At 36.1% G+C, this 18791-nt stretch overlaps 1 protein-coding gene across 2 annotated transcripts in view; it reads right to left on the bottom strand.

Annotated features, from left to right (window-relative positions):
- The window catches only part of RASA2 (RAS p21 protein activator 2), a 127115-nt gene that overhangs the window by 47931 nt on the left and 60393 nt on the right, over positions 1 to 18791 (bottom strand). For both annotated transcript variants that reach the window (XM_080815402.1, XM_080815403.1), the window contains exons 6-7: positions 5582 to 5665; positions 2218 to 2290 (exon numbers count right to left, since the gene is read on the bottom strand). In XM_080815402.1, the coding sequence (XP_080671528.1) occupies positions 2218 to 2290; positions 5582 to 5665 (157 nt within the window). The remainder of the gene's footprint in view (positions 1 to 2217; positions 2291 to 5581; positions 5666 to 18791) is intronic.

Here is an 18791-nt window from a genome sequence, read left to right as displayed (position 1 = left end):
TACAAAGTGCTTTCACATCCATTATCTTCTTTGTTCATCAGAATGCTGTTTTGAAGCAGGCAGGGCTAGATTTATTATCCTCATCTTGAAAATGAGGAAGTTAAAGGACAGAAATTAAGAGACATGCTCAAAGCTGAATACTTAATAAGTGGCAAAACTGAGCTTCCTCACTTTTCTCCTATATTGTATGCCTCTATATCCCTGGCTTCCTTGACTCTCTGGCAAGCAAATCTTGAGTGCTTATCTACAGCCATTACCCATCTTATGTTTGTCATGAACTCCTTACTGAGGGGTTTTCACGTCAGACCTCAAGTTCATTATGTCCCCAACTGAACCACTTCTGCTTTCCTTAACTTTTCCCTTATTCCAGATTTGAAACCATGAGGACACCTGACTTTTCCCTTTGTCTTTTCTTCTATAATCAATTTGTTATCCTCCCCTTTACAGCTTTCTTTCTCATCTGTCACTTCCTCTCTTTTCCCATGTTACTCTCTTGGATCAGAAGCCCCTCTGCCTTCCTTTTTAAAAAACAAAAACAAAAACAAAAACAAAACCACCTAAACTATGAGTCTTTTGATTTCTGTTCTTTCTCAGCTATTGGCCCACAGATCACAGTTAATTCTTCCCAAAACACTGCATTACTCTTACCACTTCCAGGCTCAAAAATATTCAACAGCTACTCTGTAAGCACGTCAGCCACAGGTAGTCAAGGCTTTTCATAGTTGGTCCTAGTCTAGTTTTTAAGCTTTGCTCCAATTATTCTCTTATAGAACCCTTCCAGTTAAATCACTATTTGCTATTCTTTGGATGTAACTTACTGCTTTTCTGTCTCTTTGTCTATGCTCAAAATGTTCTTTCTAATACTCCTTCTCCCTAACTTAACTCAGCTGGAAAACTCATCTGACTTTCCCTGTATCTACTGCATTTTGCTGCTGTGTGTATGCATGCATATGTGTGCTTTGTGTCTCTTGCTTTAGCTCGAGGACAGAGATTGAATCTTATCTTTATAATCTGCTCAACAAAGGGCTTTTTGAATAAATATTTTAAGGCTTCATATGTACACCTGAATATAGCAAGCAGGTCAGACCTTGCCTTTCAAAAGGCCATCTGCTTGCTCCAAGTTGCCCCATGTTTTCTGCAGGCTAGATTTAATAGCCACTGATAAATATATAACCACCAAAGTCCTTAGCCAGGAAATGGAAAAGTCTCACATTGGTACTTTTTCTTTTGTCTTTCTTTCTCCCTTGCCTCCACCCCCACAATTCTTCCTACTTCAATTTTGGTATTTTCCTCAACCTATATTTCTTTATATAGTAAACAGGCATGGCTAGATGTACTCTCACTCCTCTCCACTTGGAATTATCAAGAAAAACACACATACAAAAGAGGAAAAAGCACACAATGGAACTTTCCCCCAAATCTTCCTATATGCTAACTAATCTCATTTGCAACATGTTCTATGGTTAGAACACAATCTTTTAGAAATCAGAGGTCTTTTTCTTCCCTGCAGTTTTCAAATAATATGAAAAAGGATTTCTTTAACAAATGCTCCACAGTAAAGAACTCCAAAGCACTCTATTTTGGGGCAACTTCAAGGCAGCTGAAGATCTCTATGAAAACAAGCATTTGTCTATAGAGGCAATTAGCTAAAAAGAACTTAATAATAAGGCTTTAATCTTATAGCACTTTATGGTCTCAAAGCATTCTCACATTTGGGCCTCCTAAAAACTCTGTCAGGTAGGGTAGCTAGTGTTTTCTCTTACAAAATTATCTTTTCACAAGATAAACTGAAACCTCACATTTAGTGATTTATACAACATCAACTGGGACAAGAACTCCAACCAAGTGATGTCATACCTACTTTACTAGTGATTTTCAAACAGTAGTACTCAGTATAAGAGTCCAGTGGCCACTGTTTGTCAGGTGGGGGGCCGGATAAGGTGGGAGCGTGTGTGAAGGAGGGTGTGGTATTAGGGATGACTAGAGAATAGGTGTGGCCCTAGTCCTTCCTATCCCCAAATCAGCTGTAGTTCTGCCTTTATTTGTTTTATATACTGGTCCTCTACCACATTACATCATGGTTCTACTGTTCTTAGGATAGAAATGCTTAGTTGCTTTAGTTGATCTAAATGATTACTATGGCTATAGTTCAAAAAAAGAAGCCAGCATTCAATATTAAATATTCAATGTCAACATTTATATAAAATAAAAAGTTACCTCAAAATAAAAGATTTCATTAAACTGCGGATTGCTTGTTTTCTTCTTTACTTTTGTCTTCTTTTGGTCATTCCTGTTCCAATGTGGTAGAGTTTTACCTTGTAGAACTTAATAGTACATAATTATAAAACATGCTATTTCCAACCAGGGAGCCTGACCTCCCTTTAGCTGTTAAGATGACTCAGGGAAAACCATAGTTTTAAATACTACTTGGGGAAAAAATCTGATATGTCTCTAAAGACCCAAATCAAAGAAAATACAAGTTGTATATGCAATATAGGACAAGATTGTATTTTCTCTCTATGGCTATACTAGGCTGACTATCAAGCTTATTTTACATATACAAACTTATTTTATATCAGAATGGTAAAAGGAAGATAGTGAGATTCAGAGTACCTTTATCTATGCTGAAAAATACCTGAGGAACACAAAAAGCATTCTTAACTAAATTTATTTCTTGGGCTTACAATATGGCTTTTTAAAAAAACTTTTTCTTGTGAAATAATTAGAGAAGGTTGCAAAGAAATGTACACGGAAATCCCATGCAGTCTTTCCCCAGCCTCTCCCAATTTTAACATCTTATGTGATGACAGTACACTATCAATACCAATAATGACTCTTAAAACCAAATTTACATGCCAAATGGTTTCCACTTGTATGTTACTAAATGATTACACTAAAGAATTTGTCTTTAGCTACAGATTATAAACAAAAACAAAAAAATAGCTCAACTAGGTTAAACATTTTCAACATCCAGAACTAATCCCTCTGATAACATGAATGTTAAAGGATTGAGTATCTGCTTTCAACTTTAGAACCATCTATAGTGCTAACAGTGCAATACTGTTTGAGCACACAGTAAGTACTAGGCATGGCGCTAGATATTTTATATACATATATTAATACATTTTTTAAAAGCGACTTACTGGTGATTTTCTAAAAAATAAAAATACTTCTATTGTATACCTGAAACTAATGTAACACTGTATGCTGACTATTCTGGAATTAAGAAAAATTAATAAAAATAAATAAATAAAAAGAATACCTAGAGAGCCTGAAGTTGGGGAGAAGGGGTATGTGTCTGTGTATGTATGTATGAGTTTGGTATAAAGCAAATATTTGCTCTTTGTTTCCTGATTTTAAACCTTCAAAGTTGTAGGCAAATTTCAGACTAGTCAGGCTCTGAAAGAAATCATAATGAAGTTATAAAATACAAAATATATAAATTGCTATAGGTTTTTCCATAAATCATTAGAAATAATTTAAATCAATGATATGGTACACTTTACCACGTTCTGGTACTTCAGCAGGCTGTCTACAGCTTGGAATTCTCTCTGTAGAGCACAGATTCCATGAGCAGAAAAGGCACTTTCAGTTCCTAGCAGGTTTCCAGATAAAAATATGGAAACTGCCTTGCCATTCTGAGCTAGCATTTCTTAAAACAGGATTTTACCCATATAAAATCTAAGACATTTGAAGGTAGGAAGGCCAATGATGAGTGAGGAAGGTCAAATTTATGTTTTAAAGAACATTTTAACTACTATAAAACTAACATTGCTCCCCACAGTCTAAGAGTCCAGCATATTTGAAATGGCAACCACTTTCTTTCTATAAGAACAGGACTTGGTTGTTTGCAAATGTATAACAGAACTCACTAAAAATGTTTCTTTCAAAGCATTCATTAACTTTGTGTCATAAATAGCCATTTAGCATTTATTCTTAAAATCTTAATCTTATAATTCTTAAGTCACATTTTAAAACATAAAAATCCAATAATAATTCGCTCTCCTACTCTGAATTCCTAACTCCAGGTTACAAATAGAAGCCAACCACTGATCATTTCAATGTAATGAAGCATCTACTGTCGAAGAAGGAAATCATTTGTTAAGCCCATATACATACTAAGTCTTCAGATCCAGAGATGTTTACATTTCTGGATTAAAATCAGTGTACTTATGGAAAATAAAGGCATGTTTGAAATTATGTGTTTAGAGTTTAAAAAAAAATCTAATAATAATTCAATAAACACTACCCACCAATGACATAGATGGAGTTAGAGAGTATTAGGCTAAGTGAAATAAGTCAGTCAGGGAAAGACAAATACCATATGATTTCACTCATATGTGGAATATCAGAAACAAATGAGCATAGGGGGGAAAAAAAAGAGGCAAATCAAGAAACACTGACTCTTGGAATGCAAGCTGGTGCAACCACTCTGGAAAACAGTGTGGAGGTTCCTCAAAAAACTGAAAATAGAGCTACCCTACGACCCAGCAATTGCACTCCTGGGTATATATCCTAAAGATACAAACGTGGTGCTCCGAAGGGGCACGTGCACCCGAATGTTTATAGCAGCAATGTCCACAATAGCCAAACTGTGGAAAGCGCCTAGATGTCCATCAACAGATGAATGGATAAAGAAGATGTGGTATATATACACAATGGAATACTATGCAGCCATCAAAAGACATGAAATCTTGCCATTTGCGACGACGTGGATGGAACTAGAGGGTATCATGCTTAGCGAAATAAGTCAATCGGAGAAATATAACTATCATATGATCTCTTTGATATGAGGAAGTGGAGATGCAAGGTGGGGGGGTTTGGGGGGAGGTAGGAAAAGAAAAAATGAAAAGATGGGATTGGGAGGGAGACAAACCATAAAAGACTCAATCTCAAGAAACAGACTGAGGGTTGCGGGGGGGAAGGGGGATGGGAGAGGGTGGTGGGGAAATGGACATTGGGGAGGGTATGTGCTATGATGAGTGCTGTGAAATGTGTAAACCAGACGATTCACAGACCTGTACCCCTGGGGATAAAAATACATTATATGTTTATTAAAATAAAAAAAATTAAAAAAAAAAAAAACAAACATTAAACTTGTTGAGATGACAAGAGGGTCACACTGATAACAAGTATATATAAAATGCTTCTATATGCCAATTCCAAAGATCAGAATATTCCTCAAGTCAAAAATAAGGGATAAATGGCTTATTTATGACCTTGGGAAATATGTAATGGAAACTCATGCTGAGGAAATAATGTGAGAATAAATATCCATTTTTCCAAAAGAGAATTATATATAAAAATCATAAAATACAATTTTGGAACAATAAAAAAAAAAAAAAAAAAAAAAGAAACACTGACTCTTAACTATAGAGAACAAACTAATGATTACCAGCAGGGAGGTGGGTGGGGGCATAGGAGAAATAGGGGATGGGGATTAAGGAGTGCACATGTGATGAGCACTGGGTGTTGTACGGAAATGTTGGATCACTGTATTATATACCTGAAACTAATATTATAGCGTATGTTAACTAACTGGAATTTAAATAAAAACTTAAAAAACAAAACAAAACATTACCTAGAAGGGCCCACTAGAGAAACTGTTGCATAAGGGTCACAGCTTTGTCCATTTATGAGAGGCAACCCATGGCATGCCATGATGCTAAGAAAGAAAAAAAGAAAATTAACATATATTCAAGTCAAACAACATAAAGCATTATTTTAAAATGTAAATTAATACAATCAAAGGGTTAAAATTGTTTTCCACAAGTGTGCAGATGGTATGCCTATATACCACACCTACCCCCAATACATCTATCTATATTGTGCACTTTATCTACTTATGCAGTATTTCTGAAATATGACTTAAACTAGACTGCCACGATCAGTACTGGCTCTACCAAATAATATGTAGCACACATTCCCCCTGTAAATATCCAGCAAGGTACATTCTGTGGTTTGATAATATATTAAAACTGCTGTGGCTTCTAAACAGGAAAAGAATGTGGTGTGAACCTTAAAGGAGAAACTACAAACCAAGCTAGATCTATGGCATCACATCCTCTGCTAAAGCATGAATGAGAAACAAGGAAACGACTGTGGTTTCCACTTAAATTCTGATTCATAAATAGAGGGCAAGCCTCCCACAATTCTGTAGCCTTTTATTTTGAGTCTCAGTAACAGCTCCTGTATCATTCTACAAGAAATGTTTCAGAACTTAAAAACCAAGGTCTTCTAATCCGCTCTATGGGTAAAGTCCCTGGTATTTACAGAGGACATAGAATTTAACTTAATGGTCTGCTCCTCACCTTTTCTCACTCAATATTGAGTTCACATATTTAGTTTAACATGTAAGGGTCTGCCTTTCCTAATGTCTAAGAGAAACTCATGAGAGTTACTTAAGAGTATTCTTTGTTGAAATACGTGGACTACTGAGCAACATCCTTATTTCTCTCCACAACCCACAGATCATATACGTGGGTTAAGTGCATATGTTGTGCTGCCAAGCAAAGAAAGAAATGATAACATGACTCATTTCTATTAAACTGGGTATCAAAAATCAAATTTAAAAAATTTCTGAAACTAACCAAAGAAAGCACAGGCCAAGATAATAATTCTGGTTATTAAAATGTTAGGCTCAGGTACAGTTAAATTTTCCAACTACATACTGTTTGAAACTTATAATCCTCGGGCTAAATCTCAAAATGATACTTGGTTTTTTACACAGCATTTGTAGTTTACAATGTATTTTCACAAAATGTATCTAACTCCCACAACTGCCTTTGAGAAAAAACACCTTAAAGAAGAAAATAGGGGCCAAAAAGATTATGTTACACAGGAACAAAAAAAAAGGCTAAAGGTAATACAACTTGTACAAAGTGGGCCAAGACCCAACTTCTACTTTCTTAACTGTTTCTGAAGTCCAGTGTCTTTCTACATTCCCTATTGAACCTGAATTTATTGTATTACTCTCCTTGTAATACCAAATTTATCTCATGTATATACTAATTAAGAAATCTTAATTACAGAAAGCCACTATAATTTTATGAGTTATAAAAAAACCTGAGAGAAATGCAGTTCATTATACAAAGATTTCTATAAGAATATTCCACAAAGCAAAACAATGATGCCCATAAGCCAGAAGTATGAATCTATAGAAATCATCAGAAGTGGTCTTAATTTTTAAATGTAAGACAGTTTTAAAATTGTTTTCTGACAGGGGCGCCTGGGTGGCTCAGTGGGTTAAAACCTCTGCCTTCAGCTCAGGTCATGATCCCAGAGTTCTGGGATCGAGCCCCACATCAGGCTCTCTGTTCAGCGGGGAGCCTGCTTCCCCCCTCTCTCTGTCTCTGCCTGCCTCTCTGCCTACTTGTGATCTCTCTCTGTGTCAAATAAATAAACAAAATCTTAAAAAAAAAAAAAAAGGGTGCCTGGGTGGCTCAGTGGGTTGAGTCACTGCCTTCAGCTCAGGTCATGATCTCAGGGTCCTGGGATCAAGTCCCACATCGGGCTTTCTGCTCAGCAGGGAGCCTGCTTCCCTCTCTCTCTCTTTCTGCCTGCCTCTCTGCCTACTTGTGATCTCTCTCTCTCTCTCTCTCTCTGTCAAATAAATAAATAAATAATCTTAAAAAAAAAAAAAAGGTTAAAGAAAAGCGGCGGGGGGGGGGGGGGCGCACCTGGGTGGTTCAGTGGGTTAAAGCCTTTGCCTTCGGCTCAGGTCATGATCTCAGGGTCCTGGGATCAAGCCCCACATCGGGCTCTCTGCTCTCCCCGTTCCCCTCTCTGCCTGCCTCTCTGCCTACTTGTGATCTCTCTCTCTCTCTCTCTGTGTCAAATAAATAAATAAAATCTTTAAAAAAATTGCCTTCTGACAAACTTAAGATTATTAAATACAAATTATGTTATTTACTGCATGTCATGAAATATTTTTCTAATTACCTAGATTAAACTATTCTTCTAATCAGTGAATCAAGCAAATTCATACCATAAACCATGGATGAGCAGAAAACAAATGTTAAAAATGAGCTTAGTATACCAAATCATCTTACATTTTGTTTAACTATGACATCTGATATTAATACATTTTCTAGAAATTGCAAAGGAAAATAAATTTAGTCCAAACTTGTTTAAAATACAGAATGACCTGAATCTCTTCCTTGAGGTTTGTTTTTACACTGGAAGACAAGTGTTAATGTCTAGGTACAGCTAAGATGAAATAAGAGGGAACAGAATTACCTCCCTGCCTGAAATAACTGGGGGAAGAAAAAAAAAAGAACAAAAACTGGCAGTGCAATACACTGATCTCTCAGGGCAGAAGAAATGAAGTAAGCCCCTACTTGTCCCACTATACTGCTAGAGGGAGAATTGTTAGTTGGGAACTAGAGTTCCAAAGGCAGAGTACCAGAGAAAAGAAGAGCTGCACAAAAAGAAACTTCCAGAGAGCTACAAGAATCCCTCTGGAGTCATTAGCAGAGTGTTGATAAGCATGTGTACGTAAGGAAACTGAGGCTAGAGAAAGAATCATCTGAAAAGAGCAGAAGGCCTTCAGCTTGGATTGTGATCCTGAGGTCCTGGGATCAAGCCCCGCATTGGGCTTCCTGCTCAGTGGAGAGTCTGCTTCTCCCTCTCCCCCGACTCATGCTCTCTTGCTTCTCTCTCTCTCAAATAAATAAATAAACTCTTAAAAAAAAAAAAGGCAGAGGGAACAATTCTTGAAGCCCACAAAGCCAGCACAAGGTCCTACCAGCCATATTATGAAACCTGGTAATTTAGAGATGCTGCCTCAGGACTGAGAAAACATAAGTCCTAGACTAAAAGCTGTTCTTATTCCATCCATCAAAGTTTAAAATAAAAGCAAACCACAAAAGAATGAAACTGTTTCCAAGTTACTTAACTGGGTCCTCAAGTATACTGATAAAAATATAAAAATATCCAGAAACTTCATAATACCTAGAATCAAACAGAAAATAACCAGGAACACAAAGAATCAAAACAAACATGAGCCATAATGGTATCTCAAGAAACAATAAAAATCTCAAATAAACAACCTAATCTTACACATAAATGAGTAGAAAAAGCAGCACACCAAAACTCAAGAAACCAGTAAAAGGAAGGAAATAAAGATCAGAGGAGAAATAAATGAAATAGAAACTTAAAAAATAAAACATATCAATGAAACCAGGAGCTGGTTCTTTGAAAATATCAACAAAATTGATAAACCTTTAGCCAGAATCCCCAGAGGGGGAGAGGGGGAAACAAAGCAAGAGAGGACTCAAAAACAAAATCAGAAACGAAAGAGGAAAAGTAACAACTGACACCACAGAAATAAAAAGGATTATAAGAGAACTGAAAAATTATGTGCTGGACAACCTAGAATAGACAAATTCCTAGAAATATACAAGTTTCCAAAACTGAATCAGGAAAAAATGTAAAATGTGAACAGAAAATTACCAGCAATGAAACTGAATCAGTAATCAAAACCTTCCCAACAAATAAAAGTCCAGGACCAGATGGTGTCACTGGTGAATTCTATCAAACATTTAAAGATGAGTTAATATCTATTCTTTTCAAACTATTCCAAAAAATACAAGAGACAGGAAGGCTTCTAAATTCATTCTAGGAGGCCAGCATTACCCTGATACCAACACTAGATAAAGACACTACAAAAAAAGGGAACTACAAGTTAAAATTTCTGATGAAAGTGGATGCAGAAATACTCAACAAAAAATTAGCAAATCAAATCCAATAATACATTTTTAAAAATCATTCATTGTGACCAAGTGGGATTTATTCCCAGAATGCAAGGGTGGTTCAATATTCACAAATCAATCTATGTGATATATCACATCGTCAAGAGAAAGGATGAAAACCACATGGTCATTTCAACAGATACAGAAAAAGCACTGGACAAAGTAGGACATCCATTCATGATAAAAACCCTCATTAAAATAAGTTTAGAGGGAACATACCTCAACATAATAAATGCCTTCTATGAAAAACCCACAGCTAACAACATCCTTAATGGGAAGAAAACAAGAGTTTTCCCTGTAAGATCAGAAATAAAACAAGAATGTCCAGTCTCATCACTTTTATTCAACACAGTACTGGAAGTCCTAGCCACAGCAATCAGAAAACAAAAAGAAATAAAAGACATCCAAATGGTAAGGAAGAAGTAAAACTTTTACTATTTGCAGGTGACACCCTACTCTATATAGAAAACCCTAAAAACTCCACCAAAAAACTAGAACTCCTAAATGATTTCAGTAAGGTTTCACAATACAAAATTAATATACAGAAATTCATTGTATTTCTATATATTATTAAATAGAATAAAGAGAAATTCAGAAAAAATCCCATTTATAATTGTGCCAAAAATAATAAAATACCTAGTAATAAACATAGCCAAAGAGTTGGAAGTTCTATACTCTGTTAAGTATAATACACTGATGAAAGAAAGTGAAGATGACAGAAACACACGGAAAGATATTTCATGCTCATGGATTGGGAGAACAAACATAGCTAAAATCCATACTACCCAAAGCAATGTACACATTTAATGCAATCCCTTTCAAAACAACAACAGCCTTGTTCACAGAACTAGAATAAACAATCCTAAAATTTGTATGGAACCACAAAAGACTGACTAGCCAAAACAATCTTTTTTAAAAAATCCACATATAATGTATTATTTGCCCCAGGGGTACAGGTCTGTGAATCATCAGCCTTACACATTACACTTTTTTTTTTTTTAAGATTTTATTTATTTGACAGAGAGAAAGATCACAAATAGGCAGAGAGGCAGGCAGAGAGAGAGGGGGGAAGCAGGCATCCTGCTGAGCTGACAGCCCGATGCGGGGCTCAGTCTCAGGACCCCGAGATCATGACCTGAGCCAACGGCAGAGGCTTAACCCACTGAGACACCCAGGCGCCCCTAGCCAAATCAATCTTGAAAACAAAGTACTAAAGTATTGCAATCCCAAATTTCAAGATACACTACGTATCCACAGTAATCAAAACAGTAGGGTACAAAAAAGTCATACAGATCAATGGAACAGAACAGAGAGCCCAGAAATAAACCCATGATTATATGATTAATCTTCGACAAAGGAAGCAAGGATATGAAATGGGAAAAAGACAGTCTCTTCAACAAATGGTGTTGAGAAAACTGGACAGCTACATGCCAAAGAATGAAACTGGACCACTTTTTCATATACCATAAAAAAAACCTCAAAATGGATTAAGAATCTAAATGTGACACCTGAGGCCATAAAAATTCTAGAAGAGAGCATACACAGTAATTTCTCTGACACTGGCTGCAGCAACATTTTTCTAGATAAGTCTCCTCAGGTAAGGGAAACAAAAACAAAAGTAAAATATTAGGACTGTATCAAAATAAAAAGCATAGCAAAGGAAGGAACCAACAAAACTAAAAGACAACCTACTGAACAGGAGAAGATATTGGCAAATGATATGTCCAATAAAGTGTTAGTATCCAAAATACATAAAGAATTTACATAACTCAACACCCAAAAAACAAGTAATCGAACATAAAAATGGGCAGAAGATATGCACAGACATTTCTCCAAAGAAGACATGCAGATGGCCAACAGACACATGAGAAGATGCTTAAAATTACTCATCATCAAGGAAATACAAATGAAAACCACACTGAGATACCACCTCACATTAGTCAGAATGGCTAGTATAAAAAACACAAAAAACAAGAAGCACTCGCAAGGATGTGGAGAAAAAGGAACCCTCCTGTACTGTTAGTGAGAATGCAAACTGGTGTAGCCACCAGGAAAAATAGGATGGAGCTTCCTCAAAAATACAAAAATAGAATTACCATGTGATTCAGTAATTCTACTACTGGACATTTACCCAAAGAATATGAAAACACTAATTTGAAAAGATATATGCACTCCTTATGTTTACTGCAGTTTTTTTTTTTAAGATTTTATTTATTTATTTGACAGAGAGAGAGGGAACACAAGCAGGGGGAGTGGGAGAAGGAGGAGCAGGCTTCCTGCTGAGCAAGGAGCCCGTTGCAGGGCTCGATCCCAGAACCCTGGGATCATGACCTGAGCCAAAGGCAGATGCTTAACAACTAAGCCACCCAGGCACCCCTGTTTACTGCAGTATTATTTACAATAACTAAATTATGGAAGAAACCCATGTGTCCATTAACAGATGGATGGATAAAGAAGTAGTATGTACATACAGAATATTACTAACCCATAAAAAAGTATGAAATCTTGCCATTTGCAACAACATGGATGGATCCATTTAGAGAATATTACGCTAAGGAAAAAGTCAGTGAAAGACAAATACCATATGATTTCACTCACATTAGCAATTTAAGAAACAATTAGCAATTTAAATTAAAAAATTAGCAATTTAAGAAACAAAGAATAAAAAAACCCAGACTCTTAACTAGACAACAAACTGATGGTTACCAGAGGGGAGGTGGGCAGGGGGATGGGTGAAATAGGTAAAGGGGGTTAAGAGTACACTTATCATGATAGGCAACGAACAATATACAGAACTGATGAATCACTGTATTGTACACCTGAAACCAATATAACACTGTGTTAATTATGCAAGAATTTAAAAATAATAGATTTTAAAATCTATATTCATATGTTCATGTATTCATGTTCATAAATTATTTATCTCTAAGAGATACAGAAAACATTAAAAGTTGGAACTTCTGGAGATGAAAAATACATCTGACATGAAAAAACACATTGAATGGGATTAACAAAAGATTTGATACGGCAGAAGAAAAGATAAACATAAAGACAGAGCAATAAACATGTATGTAAATGGCTAAAGACACCAATTAAAAAGCAGAGGTTCTGGTTAAAAGAATGGAAAAATACACACTAATACCAATCAAAAGAAAGCTGATTCTATGGATAACAACCCAAATGCTCATCCATAAGGTCTGGTTGAATAACTCATAGTAAATCTAAATGGTGGAATTCTATATAATTGTGAAAAAGAGTAAGGTAAATCTCTATTCTCTAATTACTCTGATATGGAGGGTAGATGGCCGGGAATGAATGTGATACCTCTCCAAACATACTTCAACTAAGTTCTGACTGTGGAAACATAAGAAACTTGTATATTAAACTAACGCAATCCTTAAAAATAAAAAACAATTCTGAGAAACCAATAAAACAATTACTTCAAGAGATAAGAGCACACTATTTGACTTTGCATCCTTAGAACAAATACAGTAAGACCTTTTAAACTTCATTCAGTAACCTCCCTGCCAGTGGTAATACTGGCATTATTATTTCAAATCTATATGCTATATTTTACAAGATAATGATAATAATTATGTTAATGTTGTCAGGGATTAAGATTTCCAATATAAGAGGAAAGAGATACAGTATAAAGTCACAGTTAGACTAAAAATCTTGTAATATTAAATTTAAATTAGAAACATGGAAGAAGGAAGGAAGGAAAGAAAGAAACAGAAAAGTAGTCAAAAGGAAGAAAGAAAAAGCAAGCAAGCAAGCAAGCCAGCCTGCCAGCCAGAGAGGCTATATTAATATCAAACAAAGTAGATTTCACAACAAAGAATATTTCCAGGGACAAAGAGGGCCATTTTATAATACTGGAGAACTCAATTTATTAAGAAGTTATAACAATCCTAAATGTTAAGCTCATAACATTAGAGCTACAAAACAAATGAAGCAAAAACTGATAGAACTCAAGAAGAAACAGACAAATTCACAAATAGAGATAGCAACACTCCTCTCAATAACTGATAAAGCAAGAATGAAAGTTAAATAAGACTGTCAACCAACCTGATATAATTAACATTTATTAAAAATACTCTATCTAGGGACACTTGGGTGGTTCAGTTGGTTAAGTGTCTACCTTTGGCTCAGCATGATCCCCGGGTCCTGGGATGGAGCCCCATATCGGGCTCCTTGCTCTGTGGGTAATCTGCTTCTCCCTCTCCTTCTGCCCCTGCTGATGTGCTTACTCTCTCACTCACTCTCTCTTAAATAAATAAATAAATAAATTCTTAAGAAAAAAAAAAAAACTTTCTCTACCTAAAGAAGAGAACAAACACACTTCAAATGCACACAGAACATGTACCAAGATTAAATAACACTTTGTGGCCAAAAAACAAGTCTTGGCAAAGACCACAGAAAATATGTGGACAACAGAATTAAATTAGAAATCAACAGCAAGAAGATATCAGGAAAATTCTCAAATACTTAGAAGCAAAATAACTACATATATATATATATATATATATATATATATATATATATATATATTCATACTATGGGTTGAAGAATAGAAGAAAAGCTATAAAATATTTTGAATTACATTAAAATGAAAACCCAGCAAATCAAAATTGGAAGGATGCAGTTAAAGCAGGACTCAGAAGAAAATGGATAGCAGTAAAAACCTGTACTAAGAAAGAAGAAAGGGGGCGCCTGGGTGGCTCAGTGGGTTAAGCCTCTGCCTTCGGCTCAGGTCATGATCCCAGGGTCCTGGGATCGAGCCCCCGCATCAGGCTGTCTGCTCAGCGGGGAGCCTGCTTCCTCCTCTCTCTCTGCCTGCCTCTGCCTACTTGTGATCTCTGACAAATAAATAAATAAAATCTTAAAAAAAAAAAAAAAAGAAAGAAAGAAGAAAGGTTTTCAGTCACTGTCTTTAGCCTCCATCAAAGAAACTTAGAAAAGCAAATTAAACCTAAAGTAAACAAAAATAGAATGGGAACTGAAACAGAAAACAAAAGATACAGGAATCAATGAAATCAAAAGCTATTTCTTTAAGAAGGTCATTAAAATTGATAAACTTTAGCTAGACTGAATAGGAAAAATAGAGGACAGACACATATTACCAACATTAGGAATGAGTGATATGACACCACTACAAAGTCTACAGATATTAAAAGAATAAAAAGGAGTAACTTGATGAACTTTATACCTGGACAATTCAGATTAAACGGTCAAATTTCTTAAAAGACACAAATTACCAAAAATCATTTTTTAAAAAATCTAAATAGTTATGTATCTACTTAAAAAACTAAATACCTGGTTAAAGACCGTCCCACCAAAAAACAAAAACACTTCAGGCCCAGAAGACTTCGCTGGTGAATTCTTATACTATTCATGTAAAAAACAAGTTGTATTAATTATATACAACCCCAGAAAACTGGGGTGGGGGGGCAGAATACTTCCCAATTCATTCAACGAGGCCATTATTCCCAATTCCAAAACCAGACAAAGACATTACAAGAAAACTACAGACCAACATCCTCCATAAACACAGATACAAAAAAACCTTAACAAAATTTTAGCAAATCAAAGCTAACAACATATAACAATGATAAAATTACATGACCAAGTGGAGGTTGGTTTAACTTCAAAATTCAATCAACAAAATTCATATTAACATAACATAACCATATTAACAGATGAAAACAGAAAACGGGTAAGATAATGTGAATATGCATTCTTGATACAAACATTCTCAGCAAACCAGGAACAGAGGGGAACTTTCTCAACCTGATAAACAACAGCTAACATCACACTTAATGGTAAAAAAAACTGAATGCTTCCCCCCTAAAATAAGGAATAAGACAAAGACATTTGTTCTCACACCTTCTATTCAACATAGTACTAGAGGTTCTAGCCTGTGCAATCAGGCAAGAAACAGAAATAAGAGGTATCCAGACTAAAAAGAAAGAAGTAAAACTGTCTCTTCAGATGACACAATCACCTACAGAAAATGGAATCTAGAAACAAACTAGTAAAACAAATCAGTGAATGTAACAAGGTTGCAGAATACGAACAATTTTTTAAAACAATTTCTATATACTAGCAACAAACAACCATATATTGAACTTGTTTTTTTTTATCTCTTTACCCACCCCTCCCCACCAGGTTTCTTCTCTCAGTCTGTTTCTCTAATATAAAAAGCACTGCCTGGACTTCATGCCACCCAGTACCTATTTAATTTTTCTGTTTCTCTTTCCAAATTTTTTTTTTAAAGATTTTATTTATTTATTTGACAGAGATCACAAGTAGGCAGAGAGGCAGGCAGAGAGGGGTGGGGGAAGCTGAGCAGAGAGCCCAATGCTGGGATTGATCCCAGGACCCTGAGAATATGACCTGAGCCGAAGGCAGAGGCTTAACCCACTGAGCTACCCAGGCACCCCATGTCTTTCCAAATGTTTTGACCTCCCTTTCACTCCTCACCCTACTGAAATCTACTTTTTCTTTGCTTTTTTTTTTTTTAAGGATTTTATTTATTTATTTGACAGAGAGAGATCACAAGCAGAAGAAGAGGCAGGCAGAGAGAGAGGAGGAAGCAGGCTCCCTGCTGAGCAGAGAGCCCGATGCGGGGCTCGATCCCAGGACCCTGGGATCATGACCTGAGCCGAAGGCAGAGGCTTTAACCCACTGAGCCACCCAGGCGCCCATGAAATCTACTTTTTCTATGTTCATCATTCTATGGAAACTCTCCTCATTAAACTCTCTTTGTTAAACTCCTCCTAAGTGTCAAATGCTATCCTTATTTTCAGGCCTCTTCCTACTAGCTTTCTCGGCTGCATGCAATTCTTCCGATCACTCCCTCCTTCCTTAAAGACATTTTCTTTCTTCGTTTCCTTGGCCTATACTCTACTAATTTTCGTCATATCTCTTGTCTCCCTCATGTTTTCCTCTCCCGCTATTCTACTTCTACTGCTGGATCTGTTCTCAGTCAGCTGGTCTCTTTGCACTATATAACCTTCCTCTCAGGCTGTTTTTATCACATCTATTCTTATGGCTACAACTACCATCAACTTTGTATTTCTATTTGAGTTCTCACCACAGAGTTTAAGATTTTTATATCCAAACGCCTGATGGAAATCCCTACCCAGATGTTCAAGAGCAGCTAAAACTCAACTCATTACCATCTCTTTAAAGAAGCTCCTCCTCTAGAATTTTCTCTTTGTTGTAACCACCACCATCCACCCAGCAACACAGTGTGGAAATCTAGGAGCCACACTTAGATTCATCACTACTTCTTCCTCACTTTCTATATCTACTCAGTAAGTTTTAGTGATTCTACTCTTTAAATATTTCTTCATTTATCCTCTCATTTCTGTAACAACTGTTTGGGTCAGAATCCATCATCTCTTACTTGGATCAGCCTAATACCCTTCAAATTCACCTCCCAGTTTCTACACTTAACTGCTGTCACAAATCTGATCTAAAATGCAAATTTGTCCATATTATTCTATTGTCTAAAATCTTTCAAGAGTTCCATGTGCTCTTGTAAGGTTTGTAAGTTCATTTGGTACATAAGAGACTCCAAGATCTGGCTTCAGTCTATGTCACCAGTATCTCACCCATCTTTGAGCTTCATATGCTCAGCAACATCAGACTGTTTTTAATTATTCTCTCTCCCTCTTTCACCATGTTTCTTCTTCCATACTTTTGCCTGTATTGTTTTTTCCTTCCAGAAAAAAATAAAATCTCACTTCTTCAAGGCAAGCTACTTTCTAGTCATACTTTAAGAAGACAAATGTTACCTTCTTTCTTCATTTAGTTGTTTCAAAGAATTATTTAGCACCTATTAGTGCCAGGCTCTGGGGGTGATGAGGCAAAGACAAATATGTTCCTACTCTCATGGAGCTTAGTCTACTTGAAATAACAGATGACAAGCAATGAAAAAAAATAGTAATAACAAATAGTGGCAAGGTGCTATGAAGAAAAAAGAATAGGGTGCCCTATTTTAAAATAAGTGATATTTAAGCTAAAACTTCAAGGATTAGAAGGAACAAGCTAGAAGAAGAATAGGCATGCCAGGTACAGCAGATCTGGATCTCTGAACAGGAAGAGTATGTCACATTTGAGGAATTGAGAGAAGGCCAATGAACATATGAACAAGAGGAAGCGTACCGCAAGATGAAATCTGAGACAGGCAGCACCAGAACATGAGTGACCTTATGGGCCAAGTTAAAGGGCTTGTCTTATCCTAAATGCAATAGCAATCACTAAGTGTTTCAGCAGGGGAATGACATGACCTAATTTAAGTTTTAAAAGACTGCTCTGGGTTGCTATGGAGAGAAAGGACTGCAGAGTATAAGGCCAGCTAAGACTATTGAAATAATCAAGGTAACAAATGGTTGCTGGTTTGAAGAAAGATGTCATTAGATATTAAAAATTAGAAAATTCAAGAAATATTTCATATAATCAATGAGAAAGGGATCCAATGTGTGGGGGCAGAGAGGAGAAAAGATTTTAAATGATTCTCAGATTTCTGGCTTGGGTAATTAGGTCCATGGTGGTTCCAACTGCTAAGGCTATGGGGAGAAGCTGTAGAGATATGACAGTCAATGCTTCAGTTTCAAATGTGTTAAATCTGCAATGTTGTGAGACATCAAAGCAGAACTGCCAAAAAAGACAGGTGGATGTATGAGTGCAGGGTTCAGAAAAAGACCTGAGTTAAATGCACAGGTATAGACAATTTTTTAACTTCTTATTTTGAAATAATTCCTGACTTTCAAAAACTTGAAAAATTAACATTTTGTTTAACCAGAGTAAAACTACAGAAAGAGGAAAACAACACTGATGCAATGTTAATGATAATATTAATCTTCTGGACTTTACTCAAATTTTGCCAATGTCCTTTCTCTGGTCCAGGATGCAATAAAGGATCTCACACTGCATTCAGCTGTCATGTCCTCCTAGTCTCTTTCATCCTAAAACACTTCCTTAGTTTTTCTTCTTCATCCCATGATCTTGTCAGTACTAGACAGTTCTTTT

Source organism: Martes martes, assembly GCF_963455335.1.
Source record: "Martes martes genome assembly, chromosome: 1".
NCBI lineage: Eukaryota > Metazoa > Chordata > Mammalia > Carnivora > Mustelidae > Martes > Martes martes.
This window is presented reverse-complemented; position numbering and strand designations above follow the sequence as displayed.